General features: G+C 44.9%; 2 protein-coding genes across 2 annotated transcripts in view; one reads left to right on the top strand and one right to left on the bottom strand.

Annotated features, from left to right (window-relative positions):
• The window catches only part of SMAD3 (SMAD family member 3), a 66,560-nt gene extending 59,088 nt beyond the window's left edge, over positions 1-7,472 (top strand). The window contains exon 9 of the mRNA XM_081888693.1: positions 401-7,472. Coding sequence (XP_081744819.1) covers positions 401-524 — 124 coding nt within the window. The 3' untranslated portion in view covers positions 525-7,472. The remainder of the gene's footprint in view (positions 1-400) is intronic.
• A 961-nt stretch (positions 7,473-8,433) lies between these two features.
• AAGAB (alpha and gamma adaptin binding protein) lies at positions 8,434-27,495 on the bottom strand. Its single transcript, XM_081888760.1, has 10 exons — positions 27,356-27,495; positions 21,165-21,355; positions 17,536-17,632; positions 16,949-17,038; positions 15,729-15,812; positions 13,711-13,793; positions 13,198-13,282; positions 12,006-12,110; positions 10,923-10,972; positions 8,434-10,031 (listed from the first exon to the last, which is right to left on the bottom strand). The coding sequence occupies exons 1-10, from the start codon at positions 27,420-27,422 to the stop codon at positions 9,954-9,956; spliced, it is 930 nt and encodes a 309-aa protein (XP_081744886.1). The 5' UTR covers positions 27,423-27,495; the 3' UTR covers positions 8,434-9,953.
• Positions 27,496-27,540: the final 45 nt, after the last annotated feature.

The following is a 27,540-nucleotide window of genomic DNA, read 5'->3' as shown; positions in this document are numbered from 1 at the left end:
TGTGGACAGGGGCTTACATGTGTGTGAGCAGAGGGGCAGCTAAAACCTTCGTGTAGCTCTTTGTCAAGTCTGCACAGTTGAAGACCCACCCAGTGAAACATTGCCTGCCCTCCTGCCCCCCATGTCTCAAATAAACCTCCTGTTTCTGTCTCCCTCCCTTAGATTGCAGAAAGGGGGGCTGCCCAGCTGTTGAAAGGCCACGCAAGTTCTGGGGGCTGTGCAGGGCTGCCTCCCCTCCCCAAACAAGGGGGTGCACACTTTAAAATATTCAGCTATGGAACTGACACAATCTGTGCTGGTTGCAGAATTCCTGGCACAGAACTTTGATACCTTCTCTTGCGATTTTTAGTGTGGGGAGCACATAGCCCTGATTCTCATTCTTCCTTCTCCTCGTTTCTAGGCGGCAGACGGTCACAAGCACTCCCTGCTGGATCGAGCTTCATCTGAACGGCCCCTTACAGTGGCTAGACAAGGTCCTGACCCAGATGGGCTCCCCCAGCATCCGCTGTTCCAGCGTGTCTTAAAGGAGCCTGGGAGCAGAAGCCTAGACTTGCAAGCGGAATCTGTTTTAACTCCTGGCAAAGGGCAACCTAAGTCAGTCCCTCACCTGAGAATTTACCTCTCTTTGTTTTTTAAAAAGAAAACTTACGGATCGCGTTGGAAACGAGCATTTAGGGCTCGCCAGTGACATTGTGGCCGACAGTCTCTTGAGGCCCGATGCCACGTAGTGATGGCTCCTTCCTCTCAGTGAAAGATTTTGCTCTGGCGCTGCTTTGAACGAACAGAGGTTTTGCCATTGCAGTGCCTCATGGACCTTGCCCAGACAGTTGGCACTTCAGTCGTCGAGAAATTTTGGACTATGGTAGAAGATGTTTTGACACACGCTGCCAAGTGTGAGTTCCAGTGAAGTGGAGCAAGACTTGCAACTTCCCTTGCAGAGGTTCTGCATCTCATGTTGGATGTCCACAGATGCCCTGGTCAGCAGTTCTCAGAACGGGGGAGAGCAAGGAGAAGGGCCTCTTCTGTCTGTCTCTATCCTCTGCCATCCCACTGCCAGCCTGGCCGCTTCACTAGAGGACACCCAGCTTGGGAATTGGGTGGCAGAGGGACTGCTTTTACATTCCTTTAAAAAAAAAAAGCTTTTGCTTCTGTGCCTGCATTTCTGCCTGCCAGGGCCATCCCTGTTAGACCATTTGAAGGAATGGTGAGGAAAGCGTAAAGAGAGAGTAGCAATTCAATGAAGCAGCATTGCCCCAATCTTACAGATGTTTCAGTGTGGAAGGCCTGATTTATACTGTAGTTGCAATGATCTCAGAGGTGGTATTATGCACAACATCAGCACATTCCACTTCAGTGTATATTTCAGTGTTCCTTCTCTGTCACAGGGAGATCTTGTTGATCTTCCTCTGATTTCCCCATTAACCTATTTAACTTGTGGGTTGTCCTCACATTGTGCTGCCTTAACTAACTTGTTTTAAAGGCTCTGAAAGTTCATTAGGGGAGTCTGGGGAAAGGGAGCTCAGCAGTTTTAACGGGCTGGCAGTCAAAGGCTCATTTGATAAGGGAAAAGAGGTGCTAATATGGCCCAGGGCTGATTCAGCCAAGGCTGTGGCACTGCCCATTGGTAGCCCTGGTCCTGTATAAATTGATATGCTCCTCTGCCAAGGACAGGTAGCATCTGCAATTGGTAAGAAATGTGCATCTGACCAAGACTGCTTGACTGACAATTTTTGCTTCTTAGAGTGGTTAAGGAGCTGTAAATAGATCATACATTCTTCCTGCCCTGTAGAATGGCAGGTGTGTTCAGTGCTCTATGTTCTGGTCAGCATTTTGGACAAGGGCAAAAGCAGTGTGTGGTAATCAATGTGAACTGATCAAGAAATGTGAGATTACCAGTGCCCAGCCAAGACCTGTTGCAGGTACAGGGGAATGTATAGGCAGTTAAATCTCCCAGTTCTAGGATGATTTGCAAGAGGCCCAGCGCAGCACTTAAAGCAGCTGTCATTAAGCTGTTACTCTGATGAAGGTAGTGAATATATTTTTAATGACTAAAGGCTACCTTCCTCCTGAGAACCCTATTTGAGACACCTTGTGGCCACTGTAAGATGACTCAAGGAGCTGCTTAAAATGTGCTAAATAGATTTTCTGCCTTTGCAGCATAGTGGATTTGCAAATATCTGTAAATGCTGGTTTGAAGATGCCGTTTCTGTTTCACATATTGAATTTGGTCGGGTATTTGTCAAATCTAGGAGGAGTCAAACCATCACAAAGCTCCATTGCTGTTAATGGGAATACACAAGAACCAGATAAGCGGCCCTTTGTCAAAATGGACAGATCAGTCTTGGCAGTAACAGAAATCGGGACCGTGAGGAGCATTATTTTTAGCCCAGCTGTGTTTGTTACTGAAATATAATTGCCAGGTGCAGCCTGATTACTGGTGTTGCGCTTGCTTAAGGTGTTTTTGCTCAACAAGGCATTACAGAATGGATGGGCAACTTCCTGGATCAAGGAAATTCCTTTCTTTTCATCTACTGTTATTTGCCCAGTAGACACAGATATATGTGACACACAGAAAACAAAGTAGTCCCACTAAGTTCAATGGGACTACAGTGGAACCTTGGGTTATGTAGCATCCTCCTTACGGGTGCTTCGGGTAACAAACTCCGCTAACCCGAAAATAGATGCCCCTAGTTGTGAACTCTGCCCCGGGATGTGAGTGGAAGTGGGGGGCCCTACAGTGGTACCTCTGGTTGTGAACGGGATCTGTTCCAGAGGCCCGTTTGCAACATGAAAAGAGCACAGCCTGAAGCGCCGTATCTACGCAGGTGCATGGCACGATATGGCGCTTCTGCGCATGCGCGAGCAGCAAAACCAGAGAGTTACCCTTTCCAGTACTTCCAGATCACCGCAGAACGTAACCTGAAAGAACGTAATATGAAGCAAATGTAACATGAGGTATGACTGTATTAGCAAAATTAAGTTCATAACCGGAGGTACCACTGTACTTCGTAGTCTGTGTCCCATATATTGGTGTGCATAAATACCTGTAGGATCTGGTACCTGCTAGCATAGGGATATAGGAAGCTGCCTTAATGCAGAGTCAGGTCATTGGTCCATCTTGCTCTGTGTTGTCTACACTGCTTAACTCTCCAGGGTTTCAAGCAAAGTTATCTCCCAGCCCTTTCTGAAGATGATGGGGATTGAACTACAGAGATGCTCGACCATGGAGCTTGGGACCCTCCCCCATTTATAACTGGATGGTGTGGTCTTTGTGGATTTGTCGTTTGTACATACTCTGCCATTGGGGGAATGTTTGTTGTCCCTTTTGTATACAGACTCCCATTTTAATTCACAAATGATTAGCAAGGTAGAGGAAACCTCAAAATTCAGAAATCCACCTTCTAGCATCACACATTCATCTCATCAGCTTTTCGAGGATTTCCTTCTTAGGTCTCCCCTCTCTGTAGACAAATTGCATATACCCCAAGCACGTTCGATAAGCCTACCTGTGCCTCATTCCTCATGTGAAACGTGCCACATGAACACACTCACTACCAAGGAAGGCTTCCCAGTCCATAACGCCCAGCAAATGATTGTTTGTGAGAGAGATTTGTTCTGTTTCCCATATTGGAGATGCTCCTCTTCACATGTCCCTCCAAGTTTCAGCGTCTGATGGAGGGAGACCCCCTTTCTTATTTATCAAGTGTCATCAGAATGCAAGATATGCAACTGAAACCAATGGGGGGGTGGGGTGGAATGCTTTCTGACAGATGTGGTTAATCTGCCTCGTATCCAAATGTTAGAATTCAAAATTACAGCATTCCCCCCCCCCCATTGAGTTTCTCAACACAGGAAACTGCCTTCTACCAAGTTAGACCATTAGCTCAGTACTGTCTGCACTGGTTGGCAGCTGCTTGCCAGGGTTTCTTGCAGGGATGCCTCCCAGCCCTACCTGGGGGGGGGGGAAAGTACCAGGTTGCATCTGGGGCCTTCTGCAAGGCAGCAGATACTCTGCCACTGAACTGGGTCCCTTCACCCAAAGCGTTTTACACGATTACATGCTACACTATAAACTTCTGCACTGTAAACTGTTGTTTTCATAATAGATATGCACACCTCCCGAGTTAGACTGTTTAGCTTTTTAATAAAGTGAGGTTTGTTTTGTTTTGTTTCTAGATATAAGGTGGAATCCAGGCAAATGTACTCAAGTGCACTTAACTTCCTCCGAACTGCATCCTTAGTACCTTGTTCCAAAGGCCCCTTGTGCCTTGCCAGATAGCAGTTAGGAAGAGGAGCTGCAAAATGGGGGACTCAGCTATAGCTTCCCTCACCACACTCCCCTTGTGGACCTTCTCCCCCTCCTTTCCTCCCTCCTCTCATTGTGCCTCACTGCAGGTGAAAAGGGCTTGTGCACAATGGGACCAAGGAAGGAACCAGAAATGGTTGGAAGGAGGATGACATTCTTGTGTTTCAGCTGTGGTTATTTTGGAGAGACTGGCAGGCAGCACCATAGCAGGAAGAGTCCTGTTTCCCTGCCCTCCGTGCATGCTAGGGCTTCCTTATTCTACAGACGACACTGATCTATGCATGTTTTGCAAATCCTCTTCTGCAGGTTAAAATGTCACCTTAGATGCTCTGTTGCAGAGCTCCTCAGATCCCAGGCTTGTCACTGCAAGAGCAAGAGGCTGTTGACAAGGACATCTCCTTCCTCGGAGGTTTTTAAACAGGTTGGATGGGCATCTGTCAGGGATTCTGTAGCTGTGATTCCTGCATGGCAGGGGCTTAGACTAGATGACCCTTGGGGTCCCTTCCAGTTCTATGATTCTGTGTAAAAAGCCACCAGCCTTGCAATCTCCTTGTTCTGGCTGGAGCCGCACATCACTAGCGTCTTAATTATGTCACACAGTACTGATTTGGTTTTGAGTGGCACAGATGTTTATTTTTATACTAAGCCAACAAGCCCTAAAGCTGGGTATACGTTACTTTGTAGAAGAGCTTTGCCCAACTTAAGTGGTAGTTTGGTCCAGATGGTCAGATGAAGCGCAAGAAGGTTATTGTTCAGTACTGCCCACATTATAAACTTTTGTTTTTAGTTGCTCCCCACCCCCTTTTCCCTGTCTTGCAGTGTCCACAGGTCCACCTCCTCCACTGCAATGAAGGGAGATACCATGTGCTGGGAGCAGGGCTGTGGCCACAAAGGAGGCTGCTCTGGAGAACTTCCTTCTTTACTCTCTGTCCCCACTTGTCTTAAATATGCTTCTTTATTGACACTAATTAAGAGCGAATCATAAAGCACTTGGGCCTTGCTTAATGTAGCCTGTAACTTCCATGTGCCATGCTTAATTTTCAAAGAGAGAGGCTCCATCAGATAAAACTCCACGCATGCTCAGAGGCACCCTCCTGTTTACAGTAACGTCACACACTCCTGGCATCTCACCTTGGTTCCTGGGGCTGGGCCCTGGCTCCACGAAGCTCTGCCCCCCTCCCCCAATGCCAAAAGGGTGACTGTGATTATGTGGCTTTTAAGAAAAATATTTTTAACTTGTACAGGATTTTGATATGTAGCACTAGTGTATGCTATTAGATTTATACGTGTACCCATACTGGAATCTGCTCTTTTTTTAGCTGTACTCCTCAACCTCTGTGCAAGGAGTTTTTGGTATCTTGTTAACTGGTTATTCGAGTCACTAGCTGGGTCTTTGACTCTTACACATGTGTTTCTTTAACATGGCTGCTGGCCAGCACACCCAGGTGGCCTTGACTGATGTGTGTGTATTTGTGTGTGTGTGTGTGTGTGTGTGTGTGTGAGTGACTGATGAAACTGTTTTTCATTTTAATTAACGTATTGAATCAAGTTGCAATGTGTATTATTTTGCATCTAGCTTACTGTAGAGAAGACTCTCTCCCCCGCCCCACTCTGGTTGCCCTCCAGCTGCTTTTGGTCTACCAACTTTCATCTGCCCCAGCCAGCAGAGAGGAGGCTACCAGGTCCAGGGAAGCTGCTGTAGAGTTTTAAGGCCTGTGCGATCAAATTTTAACTGGCAGCAATCACTTGTAGGAGGGACTGGAAAATGGGTCTGCAGCTGGCAGGGCAACTCAACAAAAGGCAGTGTGTTAGAAGATGGAGGAATGGCCTGGAAGAGGCTGGTCTAAGCTGAGCGGTATGAAAAGTTGGGGGAGAAATCCCGCTCTGAAGCAACTCTTGAATCTTACCTACCTACACCTAATGACAGGTTTGGGTGGGACTGGAGGTGCAAAAGGGATGATAACTGCAAAACACTCTCTCGCTCCAGGGGCTTTAGCAGTCCTGTGTGGTAGGGAACATACCAGTGGTAATATCCTAACTTATAACTTTTCTAGGGTAGACTGAGACATTATTAGCCCTTCCCACCCTTCTCTTTTGTAGAGTAGTCCAGTTTGAGCCACAGGGTTAAAATTGTTAATATAGCTTTATAGACTTCCATATTTATGTAACTTCTTTCAGTAGTCAAGATTGGACCAGGTATTTAAATTTGTCCGAAAAGGACATTTCGGGGTTGATGAGTTGAGAATTTCATTTGTGTGTGGGGGAGGGGGTTGTACTTAAAATACAACCACCTGATGGAGCTGGTTTTGGAAAGTAAAAAAGACCCCTATCCAGCCCAAAATTAAGCACTTTTACAGCCCACTGATAGCAGTGGGAGAGTTAAGTGAATGACTAATCTCTTCCAATTATATTAGTGGGGAACGTACTTAATGTTTGGCTGGATCATGCCCACAGTAAACCCCCCCCCTTCCGCCCACCAGCCCTATTATGTTGTGTTTGATAAGTGGCATATAATTTTTGGTACAAGACACTGAGTGGTATTAGGTACCCTCTGTTTTCAATGTGCTAGAATTGAGAACTATTGAAATGGACAGGGGTTGGGTCACTATGCCACCCTGGTGCCCTCCAGATGCTTTGCACCACAACTCCCATCAACCCCATCACTCTATGGCTATGCTGGCTGGGGCTGATGGGAGTTGTAGTCCCAGATCCTCTGGAGGGCCCCACATTGGTAAAGGCTGCTTTGTGTATGCATTCTCCTGCTTCGTTAGTGGTTAACACCTTCAGGTGGATGAGCTGTTACTTGTAATGCTTTCAAGTATCCAGAGCCTGAAATTGTTTGGGTTTTTTTTAAAATTACTATTATCATCAGTGAAACATATATGGAGTAAATAGTATGGTTTGCCTTTCCACCTCTGTTCCCCTGCAATCAGTAGCTGCTCATTTCAGGAGACTGCCGTGTTCTTCAAGCATCTTCTGTCTTTAGATGGAGGTAGCTCAGCAATCATTTCCTTGAAAAAAGTGTTTCTCTTGCAATCTGGTCTGCATCCAGTATTTGCTTTTTCTCTATTTTATACCCGAGGATTATGTATTAATGAACCTTTGCTTGTCATCTATGGGTCTTTAGCTTATTAAGCTTATTTTTATTAAAAGCCTGTAATATCCATGTCTTCTTATTTCTTATATGAAACTTGTACAGTTATTTTTTCTCCAGGGTGTGTGTGTGCTGGTTGTTAAATCTATAATGATTGCTTCTTAAAAGGGTACTTGCATTAAAATAACACCTACATCAGTTATGGGGGCAGCACCTTTGACGAAAGCTATCTGCAGTGAGCTGATAGCGAACTGCAGGTTGCTTAATAATCCCTCATGCATAATGAACACTCTGGGTGCATGATTCTGCAGGTAATTCAAATGAGAGGTTGGTCAGACAGAACCATCCCTTCTGTTTTATAAAAACTTAATGGCAGCCTTAGCCATCTTCCCCTGCCATGGGGATTGTGATCCTGGGGGGTGGGAGGTCCTGTAATGCACAACAGAAGGTACCAAACAGATCAGGGTAGCTCACCTGTGGCCCTCCAGATGCTGCTTGAATGAAATTGTGACTAGCTTTTGAAATTTCAATATACTGGGGCATGACATATTTTTCCCAAAAGAAAGCCATGCAAATAGTTAGGCTTACCGTATTTTTCCATGTACCATGTTTCCAAGACACCCCCATGTATAAGACAAACCCTATTTTTTTAACCCAAAATTAAGTTTTTTAGCTTTTTGGGGGGCGTGGAGGTCACTTCCACCAATCACTCACCTGCCACTGCTAATTGTTTGCCACAGCCACTGCCAATCACATACCTTGCCACAGCCGCCAATTGCCACAGCCGCAGCCAATTGCCAGCAGGCCTTGCCACAGTCACCAATCATATGGCTGTTCACCGCTGCCAATCTCCTGCTTGCTGTTACCATTATTTGCACATCTCCCGCCCCCCCACATTCGTTATCCGTGTATAAGATGACACCCAATTTTTGCCTAATTTTTTTAGCAAAAAACATCTTATACACGGAAAAATACGGTATTTAGTTTATGACCCTGAACTATTCCTCACTGTCTATAATGCCAGGGTTCAAGATTTACTGCTCATGGATAACAAACTTTATTCAGCCCATTTACAGTACACAAAAGAAACACAAGAGGTACAATAGGCTTTCACTGTGGGTTTTCCCATTAATGTCTAGATCACCATCTACGAGGGAAATCCCCCTGCATAAGCCCCTCCTCACCCCGGTGATAAAATGATGCTAAGTAAGAAACCAACCAACCAAGGCTTTCCCTTATGCAGGGAAATATCAGTGGATTGTAGTCTTCCAAAGCAGAAAAGGAAACGCCAGTGCTTGTGCAAACTCAAGTTTTATGCTGTTTCTATCCACACTTTGTTTGCACCAAAAGCAGTTTAATTCTTCCTTTGCTGCAGTGAATTTAATCCTATATTCTGCCATTGCTTGGTCAGAGATAAAATTCCCCTCTCCCGGGGGATTGCATACAGAGCTTTTGACCACAAGTGGCTACACTTGAAGGCAGCAATCGAGAAAATCTCCATATGTGTAGGAACTCTTGACTACAGTGACACTCTAACCCTGCTTTCTGGAAGGAGGTGGGCACCACACTCATTCATACACTACTACAGTGACATGAGAGCCAGACAGACTAGCTGTGGTCCTCAAGCCTCTTGGTTGGGCATCCTCTTTCTCTTCTCCCACCTGCCCCCATCTCTAGTAGCAAGAGGCTCCCATCATTTGCCCTAGAAACTGCAGAAGTAGCTGCCCTTCTTTAATGGAGGTGTTGGGGTTGCAATCATCCACACTCAGCTTCATTCACCTTGCCCAGTTACTTGGGAGCTGGTACACAGGGCAAGGAAACTGGTGCTTATAAAATACTACAGGACTGCGCAAGCCTTTCTCCTGCCTGTTTACTGCTGCACCTACATTTTCAGCTGCCATAAGAGGAATTTGGGGGTGGGGTTTGGAGGTGGGGATAGGACAGGCAGGGAACATTTTCAAACCATACCTTTCTCATGCCTATTGTGATGACAAAAAGTTGATAAATATTCAAAAAGCATTTTAGCCTGTGCGAGTACCATTTGGTCTCAGATTTTCCCATCATGTACGAGTACATCCAGAAATATCACTTCCCCCCATCCCATTAACAAAGGCTTGCTGATTATTATCTGCCCCCCCCCCCCCGCCCTTGGTCTTGGGTCTCTCCTTTGAAATGACGGCAAATGAAAAGATGTGCATGTGCGGAGGTAAACAGTACACAAATGAGAGTTTCACAAAGAGATGTTTTACAGCTCTCTGCTGGGGTTGGGTAGGGACCATGATTTTTTTCTGTTCTTCCAGAGATGCAATAGCAACACATCTGCTGCTTCATTGACTTGATAGTTCCCAGGTTCCCGTCGACAGATCCAGGCAAGGAAACAAACAACGGGGCCATCCACGTTTCAGTGTGTTGGAACTGAGCAAGGAGTCGGTCTTTCTCCAGCCGCTGCTGCACCAAATGCAAAAAAACTAGGCCTTTCGTCAAAGAAAAATCGCTATGGCAGCCAACAATGGCTGGTACGCAAGAAACAATCCTCGTCACAACATACAGGCCTTAGTTGTCCTCGTCGGAAGACAAGCCTTCAATCTCATCTCTGTCTCCTCCGATGGCCATCCAGAATGCTTTGGCAACCTACAATTCAAGAGTTACCAAGACAAGTTAAAGTCTCAGGAGATGGCCACACTCCTGCAGCAGATGATGATGATGATGATGATAATAATAATAATACATTTTATTTATACCCCGCCCTCCCCAGCCAGAGCCAGGCTCAGGGCAGCTAACACCAGTAAAATTACAATAATATTTTTTTATAAAAAATACCAATTTAAAATATAACTTAAAATGCAGCCTCATTTTAATAGTAGCCCATAGATCAAAACCATAAGGGGAGGGAAACATAAGGGTCAGACAATCCAAACCAAAGGCCAGGCAGAACAGCTCTGTCTTGCAGGCCCTACGGAAAGATGTCAAGTCCTGCAGGGCGCTAGTCTCTTGCGACAGAGCGTTCCACCAAGTCGGGACCAGTACTGAAAAGGCCCTGGCCCTAGTTGAGACCAATCTAACTACCTTGCGACTTGGGACCTCCAAGGTGTTGTCATTTGCGGACCTTAAGGTCCTCCGCGGGGCATGCCAGGAGAGGCGGTCCCATAGGTACATGGGTCCTAGAAACCATCTCTCATTTACACACCCATGGTTAAGAGTGGATGTCCTCTGTTAAGTACACAAGGGCCAATCTGTGTGGTCTCAAACACAACATTAAAATTCTCTCTAAAGATAAACCAAATTAAGCAGGTTCCCTTAAAGTCTCCTTTCGCTATCTGCGGGAAAGGCGAGACCACTAGAATCTAGTTGATAATATGCCAATGAGCCAAAGTACCAAAGCTCCCCCCTCCCCCCGGCAAAAAAAAAAAAGTTGATTTAGGCTATTTTTGGCTTAGAATGCTTGCAGATCAATTTCTACTTAGAAATGCTGGCCAAGAATGACTCTTTAAGGGCAGTTTTGAACTCTTCTGAAATCCTCACCTTTTCTGCATGCAGTTTCCTCTGTTCGTGAGGCAGCGTGGCAGCCTTTTCTATAGGAATGAAAAGGAAAGGAAGTTACTGTCAAAATTGGTCAAGAGTCGAGAAAGAGCAGAAGGGTGTTTCTCCAGTTGGGAGAACTGGCCAAGCTGAAAGAAAACTACACAAAAGGGACCAGCCTGAAAATAGAAAGTATGCACTGGTTCTTTCATTGCTGAAGAACCAGATACCAAACCAGCAATGCACCTAAAAGGCATATTTCCTGAATGAGAAATAAGAATCTGGACAGCTCATAAAGCTCATCTCAAGCATAAAAATAGCACTGAAAGGCCAAACATTCATCTCTGGATCAGCTTTTAATCCTCCATCTTTGCTCTCTCCTAAACCTCTCATTTACCATTACTGCACTAACAAGGTAATAGGAGGCAGGCCGCATCCTTCCTCTCCTCCACGCCTGAGATGCTGTTATAGCAGCATGCCAGGTGCAAGGAGTACTGGGAAATTCAATTTTCCTAGGGCCACTTGCATTTCTCTGCAGGAGGAGGAAACACCTTTGCTGCCACTATAGTGGAACCTCGTGTTATGGATGAGATCCACTCCGGAGGCCCGTCCATAACATGGAACTGACGCAAACCAAAGTGCTGCGTCTGCGTGCGGTGCGATTTAGCGCTTCTGCGCATGCGTGAGCGGCGAAACCCAGAAGTAACCCGTTCCGGGTTGCTGCGGGATGCAACACGAAAACACGTAACCTGAAGTGGACGCAATGTGAGGTATGACTGTGTTGCGAAAGCTACAAAGAGTGGCAAGGAGGAAGAGTCACATTCTACCGCCATCTCAGTGACATCACTGGGGACGAAGCAAGCTCAGATTAAAACCAAGCTATCAAGTTTTAGAAAACATTCCCCCCCCCCCAAGTCTGACAAGGAGTTTTACCCACCACTAGAAAACAGAAAGCTGAGTAGAATCTATACTGAAATCTTAACTCCCAGATTAAAAACAAATAGGAAACCTCCCATGTGGCCAAGAACTGCTGGCCCAAATAGAAAGGCTTGCAAGAGACTGTGTCATACACGGGACAGGCAGTACCTTTCATTTCCTTCAGCTTGGAGAACAATCGCTCAAAGTTCTCTAGGTCTCCCTCTCCTGCAGTGAGGCTTGCGAGCTCTTGAATATCCATATCCAGCATAGGATCTACAAGATTCATAAGAGCAGAATGAATGTATATCCACATTTGCAGCCCATCTCCTTCGGCTATCTAGTTGGACATATTGACTACCTATATTAATCTACAAGTCAGGATTGATATATATATATATATATATGTGTGTGTGTGTGTTTATATGTATATATGTATATATATGTATATATATATATAAACCAATGTGAGCTGGTGCTGTTTTTCTTTCTTTCAACAATTTTTAAGCCACAGTTTACAACAAAAACAAGTAAAAAAGAATACATAAAAGGTAAAGGGACCCCTGACCATTAGGTCCAGTTGTGGCCGACTCTGGGGTTGCGGCGCTCATCTCGCTTTACTGGCCGAGGGAGCAGGCGTCCAGCTTCTGGATCATGTGGCCAGCATGACTAAGCCTCTTCTGGCAAACCAGAGCAGCGCACGGAAACCTTCCCACCACAGCAGTACCTATTTATCTACTTGTACTTTGATATGCTTTCAAACTGCTAGGTTGGCAGGAGCAGGGACTGAGCAACGGGAGCTCACCCCATCGCGGGGATTCGAACCGCCAACCTTCTGATCGGCAAGCCCTAGGCTCTGTGGTTTAACCCACAGCGCCACCAATTAAAAAACCCAATTCACTAAACACACACACATATCACTGAATGACAATTACTAACAGCAGCTGCAGCCAACATCAGGTGTCTCCTCTTTTTGGTAGATTTGCATTAAGAAATTTAAAGAAAAGCTAAATGGATTTAGACCAGGCATAGGCAAACTCGGCCTTCCAGATGTTTTGGGACTACAACTCCCATCATCTGTAGCTAATAGGACCAGTGGTCAGGGTTGAAGGGAACTGTAGTCTCAAAACATCTGGAGGGCCGAGTTTGCCTATGCCTGATTTAGACCATATACATTTGCACTGGGCAAAGCATGGACCCAAAGACACCCCCCCCAATTCAAACCAATTCAGCCCACAGCATTGGGGCAAATGGGCAACTGTGACCTGCCAGCTGCTTGCTGGAGGGACAGGGCCCTAGCTGCTCCCAGCAAGAAGTTTGGCCTTGCTTGCTGTTTTCTCCCAAAGAAAAGATAATTCCTCACCAGCAGCGGGGTCAGCTTGCTGGCTGTTTGCATCAGCCACGTCTTCTCCTGCATCGACAGCTCTCTCCACTGGCAAGGGATCAGGCTGGTGGGGAGGGAGAAATCAAATTAGATACAACAGATGCAACAAGAGAGCTGGTCTTCTGGCTTCCACAGGCCACAAGTCCCAGACCAACGTGGAAGGGAATTTTCCCACAAGCCCTGACAGGACTGGTTTTGTTCCCCACTGCTAAGAACAGAGCAGGATTTGGTACTGGGCAAAGAATTTAGCAACCATGGAATCTGAGGTGTTTTGGGCTTTCTAAAAAGGTAAAGAGCAAGTTAAGTTCCTAGTCCTCATGGTTGTGATAAGCTTAAGTTATGGACCTGTAAACTGACCAATTTAACCCACAAAGGAAGCTCACAGCTGCAATAAAGGGGACAGGAGTGCAAGGAAGGATGGACAAAGAAGGTTTTTTGGGTGGAGGGGGTAGGGGGAATTAAAAAAAAGGATTTAAAAAAATTACTGTTTACTTCTGGAGCTTCGTTTTCTTCTGTCCTAAGCCTGCGACTTGTGCCCGTTAAAGCAGGAAGGAAGCCAAAGCCTTGATTCACATCTGAAAAGAAAGAGCTGTGAGTTTAATACTTGAAGTGATGCCAGCTTCAAGGGGGAAGCAGAAGCCCTTCCTGTATCACTTTGTGTGTGAGGTGGGCTTGCTGTATAAAAACATAAGCAGGAGCTTCGCGTAGCTGCTGATCAGCTGACTGACATAAGGAGCATGGGAGAAGGCTGTGGTTGTGGATCTAGGGTTGGATAAGGGATAACCAGGGGGAGAATTCCTATGTAAGAACCATTTTGGGCTAGAGGTGAGTTCTTCTAACCTCCACCCCCCCCCCCCATTTTGCTTAAGCCACCAGCCACAACTAGAGAGAGATGTCTGCCCAATAACTAGGCTGTTCTCCAGGGAGGACATAACAACTTTCCCAAGCAGGCTTCCCCTGCGCTACAAGGGTGGGGGCACCTCTTCTGCCATTTGCTACAATGGTGCCACACTGAAGTTAAATTCAAAAGCCCCCTGAGTTTTTTGTAACCATCTGTGCAATCAAAGGGAAATTTCCTTCCCCAGTGGAGTCCTACAGAGTTTGCTCTGCTGTGAGTGTCGACTTAAAGAAAGGAGGTCTGAAAACTCCCACCTTGAAGCCACCAAGTGGTTAGCCTTGCGCATTCCCCCAAATGAGCAGATGTGCTCTGATACCATTGATGGCTCATTCTGTTATTATGGAACTAAGGAGGGTGGAGTATTCAAAGCACAGAGTCTCAGCTGTCATGTATTCGGCATGATAGGTAAAGGTAAAGGGACCCCTGACCATTGGGTCCAGTCGTGACCGACTCTGGGGTTGCGGCGCTCATCTCGCTTTATTGGCCAAGGGAGCCGGTGTACAGCTTCCCAGTCATGTGGCCAGCATGACTAAGCCACTTCTGGCGAACCAGAGCAGCGCACAGAAACACAGTTTCCCTTCCCGCTGGAGCAGTACCTATTTATCTACTTGCACTTTGATGTGCTTTCGAACTGCTAGGTTGGCAGGAGCAGGGACCGAGCAACGAGAGCTCACCCCGTCGCGGGGATTCGAACCGCCAACCTTCTGATTGGCAAGTCCTTGGTTCTGTGGTTTAACCCACAGCGCCACCCGCGTCCCTTCAGCATGATACAGGGATGCAAAACCCCAAGGTTTTGGGACTACAACTCCACACAAGTTCACCCCTGCCCACCTAGAAGTCTTTGAGGTGAGAAAACACAGTGGAAAGTGTGGTGCAGTGGTCAGAGTGCTGGACTAGGAGCTAGAGAGACCAGGGGTCAAATCCCAATCAGCCACAAAGCTCCCTGAGTGACCTTGGACTCTTGGCCTAAATAATCTCACAGGGTTATTGTGATGAAAAACTGAGAGGGGAAGAATGAGGTACATTGCCCTAAGGAAAGGCAAGGCAGAAATGTGAATGAATGTGAATATAAGAAGAAAGGAGAAGGGAAAGGAATACGGAGCAAGACAATCCAGGGTGTCAACACTACTTCCGGCTAGTATCACATCTCAAATGTAATTATATGTCTAAAGAGGTGACGTTATCTGACCAATCCAAAAACTTTTTGTTTCTCTTCACTTGCAAGGGAAATACATCCAATTCTAAGCAGCTGGAGAATCAGAATCAGACCAGCCAGGTGCCTCCTGCAACCCGGGCCATTTCAGACCCTGTTAAAAGGAGATGTGCTCCGAGCCATTGCTCTGTGATGGGATGGAAGGCTGTAAATATAGAAGTGAAGCACAGAGCACCAGAGGGAGCTTCATTTCTAGTTTTAGGGGCTAGAGCAAGCTGAGGCTGGTGGCTTGGCTGCCTGGGCTCTGCTTGAATGAGCTTTAATTTCTCATAAGCCTCGAGTGCTAATTCTGATGCAGAATGACGGCATGAAAAGGAGCCTGAGCAAAGCAGTAAGAGAGCAGAGGAAGTTACAGAGGAAGAGACACTGTTTTTAAAAAGCAGATCGAAAATGACGTACCATTTTTCATCACCACATTTGACCAAACATTGGCATTCAAGGCTTGGATGATTCGCTTCACTCCTGTCGATTCTGGAAAGTCGTCTAAAGAAGCAGAGAGGGGAAAGGAAATGTGCTTTTAAAAAGGCTTCTTCAGAAACCAGTCAACAGATTAAGAAACTGGGAAGAAGAAGACACCATCTCTTAATCTAGTTAGGAATTCTGGGTGCACTTAAACACACAACGAAGCCTGTGATAATGTTGCTGTTTCTTATTTTTTAAAGCCATTCTGTAAATTCTGGGGAACTTTCTCAGATATTCAGAAGATAAACATATATTCATTCAATTTCCCAAAATGACACAGACTTTCTTTGGTTAAGGTGCATAATATCACTCTTACTTTCAACTTACACCCCAAAATGTGTTACCCATCTGAATCTTTGGAGGAGAGTGAGATGCAAATAAAGAGCCTGGAACAAAGATGAAAAGTGTAATACTGAGTTCTCAGCCAAAGCTGTTGCTCTCTGTCAAAGCTGTAGCTTTGCTCTAGCTCAGTTTTCAAATTGGAATCAATGAAGAAGGGTTAAAAAAAGAAAAAAGAAAGGAACACCAACCAACAACTTCTGTTTGATTGTCTTTAGCATTTGTCTACAGATTTTCTCTTGCACAGAGTCAAAAGAAGCCAGAGAAACTGTGATGCCATTGAAAGACTGGAAACAATTTAGCTGGTTCAATTTTATTGTTAAACTGATGAATCACCTTGAAATTTCCCCACTGGGCTCTAAACCAGCAATTTTTAAAACTAGGAAAGAGATTATGATGTGGCATGCTGTTTCATGGGGAAGGGCCGTAGCTCAATGGCAGAGCATCCGCTTCGCATGCAAAAGATCCCAGGTTCAATCCCCAGCCTCTCTAGGCAGGACAGGGAAAAACTGCCTGTCTGAAACTCTGGAGAGCCGATGGCAGTCAGTGTAGACAATCTTGAGCTAGATGGACTACTGGTTTGATTCAGTGTAAGGCAGCATCCTATGTTCCTAAAGCACCGGCAGGCAGCTTGCAGCCATGGCACAAGGTACAATGCTGATTCGTAATTCTGGTGCTGTGTCTGTCACCAACAACAGATGGCACCAGTGCAGACAGAGAAGCTAGAGAAGAAGAGTGCCCAGAAATAAGAATCTGCAGAATTCTAGGCAGAAACTGGCAGGCAGGTAGCAAAGTTAACTTCGTGGAGGGAAACTCACCGTCCTCATCTGGCAGCTCTTCCGGGTTGAGCTCCACCAACTCAAAGCCGTGCTTGATGCACCACTCTTGCGCTTTCTGTCGGCTGATGCCTAAAATAAACGGAATCTGGTTTTTGCCAACAATAGATGCACTTCCTTTTGCAGCCACATTAGAACCACAGTACTGGGAGCTCCTTGGATGGAATGCCTTGGGGAAGGTTCTTATTTTGTCCTAGAAGCTATATATGGGCAACTTGTTCTTGCTATCATACATTATCACACTTAAACTAATTTATGCTGCCATTAAAGGCTGGAAACTGCAGAACAGAAGGTGGGACTTTCAACAACCTGATCAATGCAGCTGGCGCAGAACTCAAATTGCCTTCTTGAGTCCCATGATGGAAGAAAAGTGGGATATAAATACAAAGTCAGGGTCAGCATTCAGCATTCAGCATTCAGCACATAACCACAAACCATGCTATCTTACTAGGATGGAGAGCAGCATTCGCCAACCCAGTTCTTGCCATGCATTCTGGACTTCAACTCCCATTGACCCCAGCCAGAACAGTCAAGCCCACCCTCCCAAAGGCCTGGCCTTGTTGCCTTACCATTTTCAGAGACTCTGTCACAGACTAAGATCATCACTTCTGGTAGCCACTCTTCTATGAGAGGGAGCCACGTAGAGATGCTGTCCAACCCAGAGATCTATAAAAAATATACAGAGGTTGCTGGCCTTCTTTGGGTATTTTTTTTTTTAAAAATTAGTATTACAAGTGAAAGTGCATTAAGTACCGTTATAGAGAGGCACTCTCCTTTCTGAACTTCAGGTGCACAGTGACAAAGACTTTCTTATTCCAGCAGGCATTTTATGGCAGTGTTTAGGTTTAATTGTTTATTCTCTGCATAGTTTATTTTTATGTACACCACTTAGAAATGCTAATGATTAAGCAGTATATAAATGTCAAAGTAAATAAATAACATAGCCCTGATAAGAAAGCACAGCTGAGAGTAAGAGAGATTAAAATACAAGAGATCATCTCCAGAAGAAAAGCCACCTTGAAACTCATGTGAAAAAAGCAAGACATAAATATATTTTAATGTGATGTCCTTAGTGTGATTAAGGGCCAGCTGCTAGAATTCACTGGGTCAAATCCTACTACCCAAGCACTGCTTACCTGGCCCCCAGTTGCCAAACAAAGGGCAAAAAAGAAAAATGCAGGAGACTAGCAGACAAGTCAACAGGCACAGGACAGGGTTGTAAGTCTTTATCTAGTTGCTCTGGCTAATTATTTTGGGAATCAGGATCATTTTGTGAAAAATGAAACACACTCCTAATTTGCGCACAGAGCAGCAGTGGAAGGCATATCATTTACAGTTGCAGTTTGACAGGAACTGAATATGTGACAGAGCAACTTGCTCAAGGATATATACGAAGTGGGATTTGGAATGCAAATCCAACTCTTGCTTGTAAATGCTGGCATTTGATGGGGCAGGAAAGAGATTTGGGTTCCAAGATTGCTTTTGAGAACATTGCTCAATTACTCCACACTTGATTTCCTCCTGTCCTTTAATTGCCGCCACTTAGCAACAAACAAGCATCTCAAATTTGACTAGACACGGAGGTGAATGAAACTGAGAAAAGATAACAGGTCTAGATAGTGGTTCAGCTACTTGTAACTCTTGTTTTCAACCACCTTCACTCCAGGGAGGAAATCTTACAAGCATCAAAACAGAAACTTGCACTGTCAGCCTCAAAGATGTCCTCCTTGGAGGAGTCACAGCCCACTTACTTTGAAGTGCCACTGTGATGCAATGATATACCTCAGCTTAGCAATGTACATGCTAGACCTGGCAGATGCCACTCTAACAAAAGGAACAAGGAACAAGAGTCCACCCCACTAAAATGCACATTAACCAATGAAACTCTCTGCCACCAGAAGAGGTGCTTTTCACAAGAGAGCCCTGTGTCTCTTTGCTGAGAAGGCAACAGAAAGATTAGCTCTAGACAAAAGTGGAAGGTCTTCCTCCTGGAAATGAACCAATCTTCTGGCACATGGAGAAGAGAGCACTTCTGCCTTGTAGTCCACTGGGAGCTAGAGAAACTTTTTCAAAAAAGTTTTTAAAACTTTGATGTCAAGTTTACTATTTAACCAACAAAGCTGTTACAAAAGTGCAAAAGTAATACTGTAATGCTGCCTAATGGTAAACACAACATTTGAATATAGCCAGAGACCCTCTTTGCTTTCTTGCATTTCCTTTTCATCTTTCTTCTGAGAAATCTCTATGTGGGACAAGAAGCTACAGTTAGAGCTATATGGATATGGAGCAACTGATTGGTTCAAAATTGGGAAAGGAGTACGACAAGGCTGTATATTGTATCCCCGTTTATTTAGTTTATATGCAGAATTCATCATGTGAAAGGCTGGGCTGGATGAATCCCAAGCTTGCTGGAAGAAATATCAACAACCTCAGATATGCATATGTTACAACCTTGATGGCAGAGAGTGAGGAGGAATTAAAGAACCTTTTAATGAGGGTGAAAGAGGAGAGCGCAAAATATGGTCTGAAGCTCAACATAAAAAAAATGAAGATCATGACCACCGGGCCCATCACATCCCAGATAATAGAAGGAGAAGAAATGGAGGCAGTGAAAGATTTTACTTTCTTGGGCTCCATGATCACTGCAGATGGTGACAGCAGTCACAAAATTAAAAGACGGCTGCTTCTTGGGGGAAAAACAATAACAAACCTAGACAACATCTTAAAAAGCAGAGAGATCACCTTGCCAACAAAGGTCCGTATAGTTAAAGCTATGGTTTTCCCAGTAGTGATGTATGGAAGTGAGAGCTGGACCATAAAGAAGGCTGACTGCGGAAGAATTGATGCTTTTGAATTATGGTGCTGGAGGAGACTCTTGAGAGTCCCATGGACTGCAAGAAGATCAAACCTCTCCATTCTTAAGGAAATCAGCCCTGAGTGCTCACTGGAAGGACAGATCGTGAAGCTGAGGCTCCAATACTTTCGCCCCCTCATGAGAAGAGAAGACTCCCTGGAAAAGACCCTGATGTTGGGAAAGATTGAGGGCACAAGGAGAAGGGGATGACAGAGGATGAGATGGTTGGACAGTGTTTTCGAAGCTATGAACATGAGTTTGACTGAGCTGCAGGAGGCAGTGGAAGACAGGAGTGCCTGGCTTGCTCTGGTCCATGGGGTCACAAAGAGTTGGACATGACTAAACAACAACAACAGAGACCCTCTCACAATAACATATGTAATAAAGCTATCCCAAGTAAACAGAAACTATCCAGGGGTAGTCAAAGTGGTGCGCTCCATATTTTGCTGGACTGCAACTCAGTATTTCTGATCACTGGCTCTGCCAGCTGGGGTTGATGGAAGCTGGGAACCTAACTATATATCTGGAGTCCAACTAGTGCACACTGGCAACCCCTGAGTGCTATACAAATTTATATAAAACAAATAGAAATTGCTTAACAATTTCTCAGGAAACTTTTTTCTACAAGCATTATGTATGTGTAACAGAAATAGTAATGACGTAGCTCAGCTGGAATTTCCAAAATTGGGATGGTGTTGTTCTAAAAACACAGCCAAAAAGGCTTTCAGCAACCTGGTGCCCTCCAGATGTTTTGGTCCATATCTCCCATGAGCTCCAGCCAGCATAGCAATTGTGATCCAAAAGAGCAAGTTGGCAAAGGCTAATTTACACAACATAGGTGTTGTTGAAGAGAGGGAAAAACATTCTAACAACTGCATCAATTTAATATGAAGAGAAGGTAGCCAACATTAAAAGGCACATAAATATCCATGCTGGAATTATCACATGACGGTGTTCCTGGGAGCAAAATATAAACAAGAATTCCCTGTTGCTTTTTACAAGTTCTTCCTTACCTCAGTTTTGGGGCAAGCAACCTTAAAACCACTTTCAAGGAACTTACCAAGTTATTTGTCAGTTCCAGAATTGGCTATTATAATTTCCAGGGACAGAGGGTTGCAGAGATCAAAATTATTATTCATGAATTCATTCCCTGCCTTTCTACAAAAATACACAAGGCAAGTTACAGGAAACTGACAACAGTACAAAACTAAAGTAAACTCTAATAACAAGACCAAACCCCCTCCTAGAAAGCAAAACAAACTAGCAAGCAAAACCAGCAGCAATTTTAAAAGATCACACATGATCCATTAAGACAGGCAGGCACTGAAGTTCTGAAGTACTCACTGATGTGCTGTCAAAATAAACCAAGAAGGCTTGCACTGACTCAGCAATTTCAGCTGTCACAAGGAACTGATTTGTCACAACGCAGAGATGGATGTCAGCCGAGTAGTATTTATTCTCTATTGTCCAGGGGTAAAACCGGGCTCCGCTGCCTGTGGAAACATCTTCGGGAAGCTCATTTGTCCCAATGATACCTGAAAGAGGAACATATGGAGGACCTTAAGAGGTGGTATCATGACCTCGCAGCCCCTGTCCTCTTTGGGAAGCCATGGGAGTGGGGAGAGAAAAGAGGGACACCCAAAAATGCTTGCACAATCTTGCCCAAACAGATGTTACTGTAGGGAATGGGTTGCTGTTAATGTTAGTCAGATGCTCTCTTCATCACCCAGTGAATTTGTTGTTAAAGGGGGGCATAAAAATGCTGCACACCTGTGGTAGGAAACCTCCTAATCAGACCCAGGAGGCCATTTTCCCCAAACCACACCCACCTGCCCCATCCCTGATGAGGTCAGGTGTGAGGTACATAAAGGTGCAGCAAAATCACCTTGAAGTCCACTTCAAAGCAGTCAGCGATGAAACTACTTGCAGACCAACTTCAAAGGAAAGCCCCTTTCCATCTGCCTACCCATCTGCCAAAGTTGCCCAGTGAGGAGGAGGGAAAGGTAGGTTCCAAAACCCTGCTGTAAATAAATAAAACCAAAGCCTCTGCAGCATTGTTGACGTCATTTTGGTGGGTGCCTAAGAAGCTGCCTTATACCAAGTTGATCTAGGCCAGTATTTGCCACACTGACTGCAAGAAACTCTCCAGGATTTCAGGCCGGGGTCTCCCCAGATGCCTGGGACCTTGTTCATGCAAAGCAGATGCTATCGCTGAGCTATGGTCCTTTCCCACTATTCCATTAATAAGCCATTAGTGAGTACTAAATGACTACTATTCTTTTCCCCTTCAGTTTATTTACTACTTATCAACCCTGCCTTTACTCCAAGCTCAAAGCAGATTGCATCATCCCTCCATTCTTATTTTGCTACCATGCAAGGTAGCAGAGAAGGTAAGAGAGTGTGTTGACCACACTGTGAGCTTTATGACCAAAGGAAAGAGATGTCACACACACCAAATAGTACTCTAGTCAAATGAGAGAAGAAGAGTGAGTCTGCACTCCTGTTTTCATTGAGGTTGTGTACAGGAGTGTTCATACGAGTAAGCCTAGGATTGCCATCTCATTTAGGTACAGTGGTACCTCGGGTTACAGACGCTTCGGACTACACGTTTTCAGGTTGTGTACTGCAGGAAATCTGGAAGTACCTGAAAGGGTTACTTCCGGGTTTCGCCACTTGTGCATGCGCAGAAACGCCAAATCATATCACGCGCATGCGCAGAAGCAGCACTGCAGGTTACAAACGCTGCGGGTTGCAGACATGCCTCCGTCACGGATCATGTCCGAAACCCGAGGTTCCACTGTATCTGCAACTTGAAGGTCCTACAGCTAAATCCATAAAATCATTAAAATTCAGGAGGGCAATGAGAATTCTAAAGCCAGTTATAAAACGTGTTAACATGCTTGGGGCTGGCCAACATGGTGCTGTCCAGATGTAAATGAACTCTAACTCCCATCAGCCTTAGCCAGTAGTCAGGGACAATGATGGAAGCTGTAAATCAACAGCATCTGAAAGGCATCATGGTGACTACTGCTGGGAAAATATTGACCATTCCACACCCTGCAGTAGACTGCGTGGAGGCTCTTCTCATCCAACTGGTGAGCTTGGCCCCTGGGTAGGGATGCAAGGACCTTCTCTGCTGTGGCTCCTTCAACTGTGGAACTCCCTTCCCATGGAGGCATGGATGCACCAAGTGAAAACATTTTTATTTTCCCAGGAAAATTAGTGATTGCCACTTCTTGAGTTTTGTATTTTCTCATGTTGCTGTTTTACTTTGGGGGTGGGGTGTTTAATGGCTGTTTTTATTTTACATTATTTTGATACCTGTGGTAATACATAAGAAACTGCCCTGAAATTACTATTTAATTGATTTGATTTATGAATCGCTTCTCATATAATAGCTCAAAACTATTTTGAAATAAAATGTTCAGCAGTAAAAACAAGAGCACAATTTCATATAGCCCATGACACAATGAAACACAGTCTGAAATTTGGTAAACAAATGGTAACACTAATACTAAGACCTCTCAGGTAGGTCACAGCAAACCAAGCTCTCTTTCTGGTCACCACTACTACACCATAGGCAGAGATAAGGCCCAGAGAAGAGCTTCTGGAAATGAACAAGAGGTTTGTGGAGGCCAAGGTAGTCACTAAGGAATGAGAGTTTCCCCGCTCAAGTTGCTAACACAGAGACAACAAAAAGTGTGTGAAGAGAGAGATGACTGTGGCAGCAGAGCTTCCTGGCAGCCCACTCTGTGGGTTGGGTGGAGCTGTGGCCCACCTTCATCCCATAAGAGGCCTTCCCATAAATGTAGCTCTTAGTCTAGCCAAAGGGAGAGGCAACCTGATTCATCTGTGATCCATTTGTATCAAGTAGCTCCAACTTTAACTTACATCCCACACACTAGCGTGCAATAGCACCCGCAAGCCCTCCAGAACCTTGGAATAGATGCACTCAAGCCGTTGGGTTTCAGATGTTTCCCTCAAAAGCAGTGTACGTTTTCATGCAAATATCATAGAGCCCTCCCACTATAATGATACCTTTCTATATCTAGCTGGAGAGAACATAACCATTTTAGGATAAGCTTTCAAGTCCACACTTGCTTTTGGCCCCAAAAAAGGCTTTTCAGAAAACTGCTATAAAGGCAAAAATATGTGGGTTTGGAAACAACTGTGTCTCGATGGAATTGCTCGCTTTTCATTTTTGATCTTCACAACCATAGGGAAGGTCTGTGGTTTCACATCCAAAGAGCTTTGAAAAATCAACAGACGCACTCGGTGACCACAACACTTCAGCTCGCCTCAAGGCCAACCTCTGTGGTTTGTGTTTTCACAAAACGCAAGCCAGCTCTTTGACACCTTCCTACTGTGCTCTGACAAAGAAGATCTGCTGCAGCAGGCACCCAACTCACTCACATATGCAAAGTGAACTACGCTGAACAGGGGTGGACTTGGGCTCCTATCTGAACCAGAGGGCCGGTTCTGCATCCAAGAGGTCAGTGTAGAACAGGGGAAAGCAAGAAGACTGAACAGTTGCTTAAATCACATATGCAGTGGTATGATTCACATGACACAGTAAGGCAAACCATGATATTGCTACAGGTAGGTAGCCGTGTTGGTCTGCCATAGTCAAAACAAAATTTTAAAAATCCTTCTAGTAGTACCTTAGAGACCAACTATGTTTGTTATCGGTATGAGATTTTGTGTGCATGCGCACTTCTTCATATATACACTGAAACAGAAGTCACCAGACCCTTATATATAGTGAGAGGGTGGGAAGGGGTATTACTCAGAAGGGTGGTGGGAATGGCTGATAGGTGTGGAAAACCTGTTGACGACTGTTAACGACTGCAGTTGGTCTTACAGGAAAAAGCAAGGGGTGAGATGGCTAAAAATAGCTTTATCATGTATAATGAGATAAGAATCCAATGCCTCTATTCAGACCAGGTCTCTCCATGGTTTTAAGTTTGGTAATAAGTTGCAATTCAGCAACTTCTCTTTCCAGTCTATTTCTGAAATTCTTTTGTAATAAGACAGCTACTTTGAGATCCTGTATAGAATGTCCTGGGAGATTGAAGAGTTCTCCTACTGGTTTCTCTGACTTGTGATTCCTGGTGTCAGATTTATGTCTATTTATCCTTTGCCGTAGGGTTTGGCCTGTTTGTCTATGATATGGCTTTCTGTGATTTTGCAAATGTGCTTGAAGCCACCTTGCTCCTTTTTACTGCCATGCCGTGCCAGGAATTGTGGTTAATCTTTCTTCTCACTATGAGCTATAGCCAAGAACAAACAAAAGCAGAAGTCATTTTTCGTTTCAAGTTAAGCTCCTGAAGGTTTTTTTCTCTCCCCACATTGGAGGCAGCAGTTTGTACTCAAACCAGTTCCTTGAGCGCTTTGAATGCAAGCTGCTTTTTCTGCAGAGGGGGAAATAATCCACTTTAAGAAGCATTTCCTCCTCTGCAGAGACTTCAAAAGGACTTCATGCAACCAAGGTTCATCTTACTGTTACTTACAAGGAGCTTCTCTGAAGATCTACTCCCAGCATCAACCAGCTGATTGGTGCTTGAACGTGCATCTTCAAAGGATGTTGCTGCAAGTGACAATCAGCTGACTGCTGATCACTGTGTCCTCCTTTGAACTTTGACACGTATCAATCACCTGGTGTCTTTATTACTGGCAGGTGGGTGATCCCACCCATCTGTCAAAATAGGCCTATGGGGATGGTGGAGGGATAAGGATGTGGCCTGCCAACCCTAACAATTCCCCACACTGATATAGCCCACCTTCTCTCACTCAGGATTGAAGGCAGTGTCCACATCAGCAGCTGTGGCCCCAGGTAGATTTCAGCTGTAGTACCACTGGAGTGTACAACAAATGACCGCAGACACAACTAAGCAAGACTCATATATACATCAACACAGGGATGCCAGAGATTCAACCTCCTGTCATCTCAATTATTGTTTTGGAAATCTGATTTGGGAGTAATCACATTGTAATATACTTGTATGATGATTTCAGCTATGACTGCATTCATATTTGGTTATATGTTCTCTTCTCCATGCATTTGTGTTATTTGTTTTGTTGTATTTCATATATGTAATGGTACATCAATTAATATAAAAACATCATATTGCCACAGATTCCAGTCCAGCCTACCCAGGAGACTAGACAGTGACTGTGCAAAAGCGGAATTTCCACTTCAAATCAATAGGTGGCTGTTTTTATGACTTCAATCCAGAACACAAACACACACAAAAAATTCTTTGTATGTTACTAACTAGCTGCTCTAGCAAGCTACAAATTCCTTCTAGCCTGACTTTTGACAGTGTTCCCAACAGGTATTCAGCTTACTTCATAGTATAAGCAGTTGTGATTCCTTCAAATGCTTTTTAAAGTGATCTCATTTAATTCTCTCCGGTTTGGGAAAGTATGCAAACAGAGCTCCTGCTTTATGTGTCTGGAGAGCCACCTGCTGGAGTAAACTTCAGAAAACCTCTCACAGAATTGCAAGAAAATCTACAGGCTGTTCACATGATCAAATTTTGGTTTAATAAACAAGATTATGTAAAAGCTTTGTTGCATCCACCCACAGTCCCTTTGCACAAGGAGAAAAATAGACTAAGTATCCAGAGTTAACCATAGTTCCCATTATATGAGAAACAGCAGCTATGGTTAACGGATTGCAAACAAATGAGGATTCAGACAATGCCTTTTGTTTCTGGGGGTTTTAAATTGCTGCCATTTGCCTGTCTAACAATTACTTCATTGGAATTATATGTTTTAACTGTTTTATTATAACCTGTTTTGGGCATATACTAGAAAAGTGGCATTGCAATGTTTTGTACAGATATTGTGTGCTGTACAGATGGCAGATACCAAAGAGGTAGATTTGGAGAACACCAGATCAAGAGAAATGTGAAATGCAGATTACAGGAGGTACTGGAGGAAGGACAAGAGAGGAGAGGAAATGGGCCTCCAATGTGACAGCCCTTCCCACCTATGCGAGGACTGACTGTGGCTACCAAGGAGGCAAGTAAAATCATCTCTGCATATACTCCAAAGCACTCTTTATTACTTCACAAGTCTGAAGATATGAATACAAAGGTTCAGCGTCTGATCTCTGAGCACCTTCCATAACCCACTTTACTCCTCACACTTCGGAAGAGCAATCAGCACAGGCCTAAAGTCTGCTTTATCTCGCTCGCTCCCGTTTATTAGTAGCTATTTTCAAGCCTGACACCGAGAGCAGGTCTGTTGTTGACACTCTGCACATGCTCGTGGACACTTCATTATTTCCCGGATTTTAGAGGAGGGAAACTCGGGGGTTGGCAAACAGGCTCCAAGTCTAACTCCACATAACTGAGTAGCTAGTTTGCATTTTAAGGGGGGAGGAAGTTCTTAAATACTGCGACGCGCAGCTGCGGGGGAGGCGAAAATCCCACGAGAAACGGCGCCAAAATCAGAGCCGGCGCCGGGAGATGACGCCACGGCGCAGCAGTTTAAAAGAAACAAGGCTGACGGGGGTCGAGCCGACTCACGTTTCACCAGCTCTTCCCCGGGGAACTCGGCGGCGCAGCTCGTGATTAAGGCGCAAGGGACAGCCATGACACCCGCTAGAGAGGTTCTGAAACGGCCCTGTGCTTCCTCTTCCGGTCTAGATCACGCCCCTTCCGGGCCATTTGGGTCGTACTATTACCGCCCTGGGGAGGGGGGAGAGACGTAG

Source organism: Podarcis melisellensis (genome assembly GCF_964234715.1).
Source record: "Podarcis melisellensis genome assembly, chromosome: 14".
NCBI classification, from domain to species: Eukaryota; Metazoa; Chordata; class Lepidosauria; order Squamata; family Lacertidae; genus Podarcis; species Podarcis melisellensis.
The sequence above is the reverse complement of the archived record's forward strand: the minus strand, read 5'-3'. Positions and strand labels throughout refer to the sequence as shown.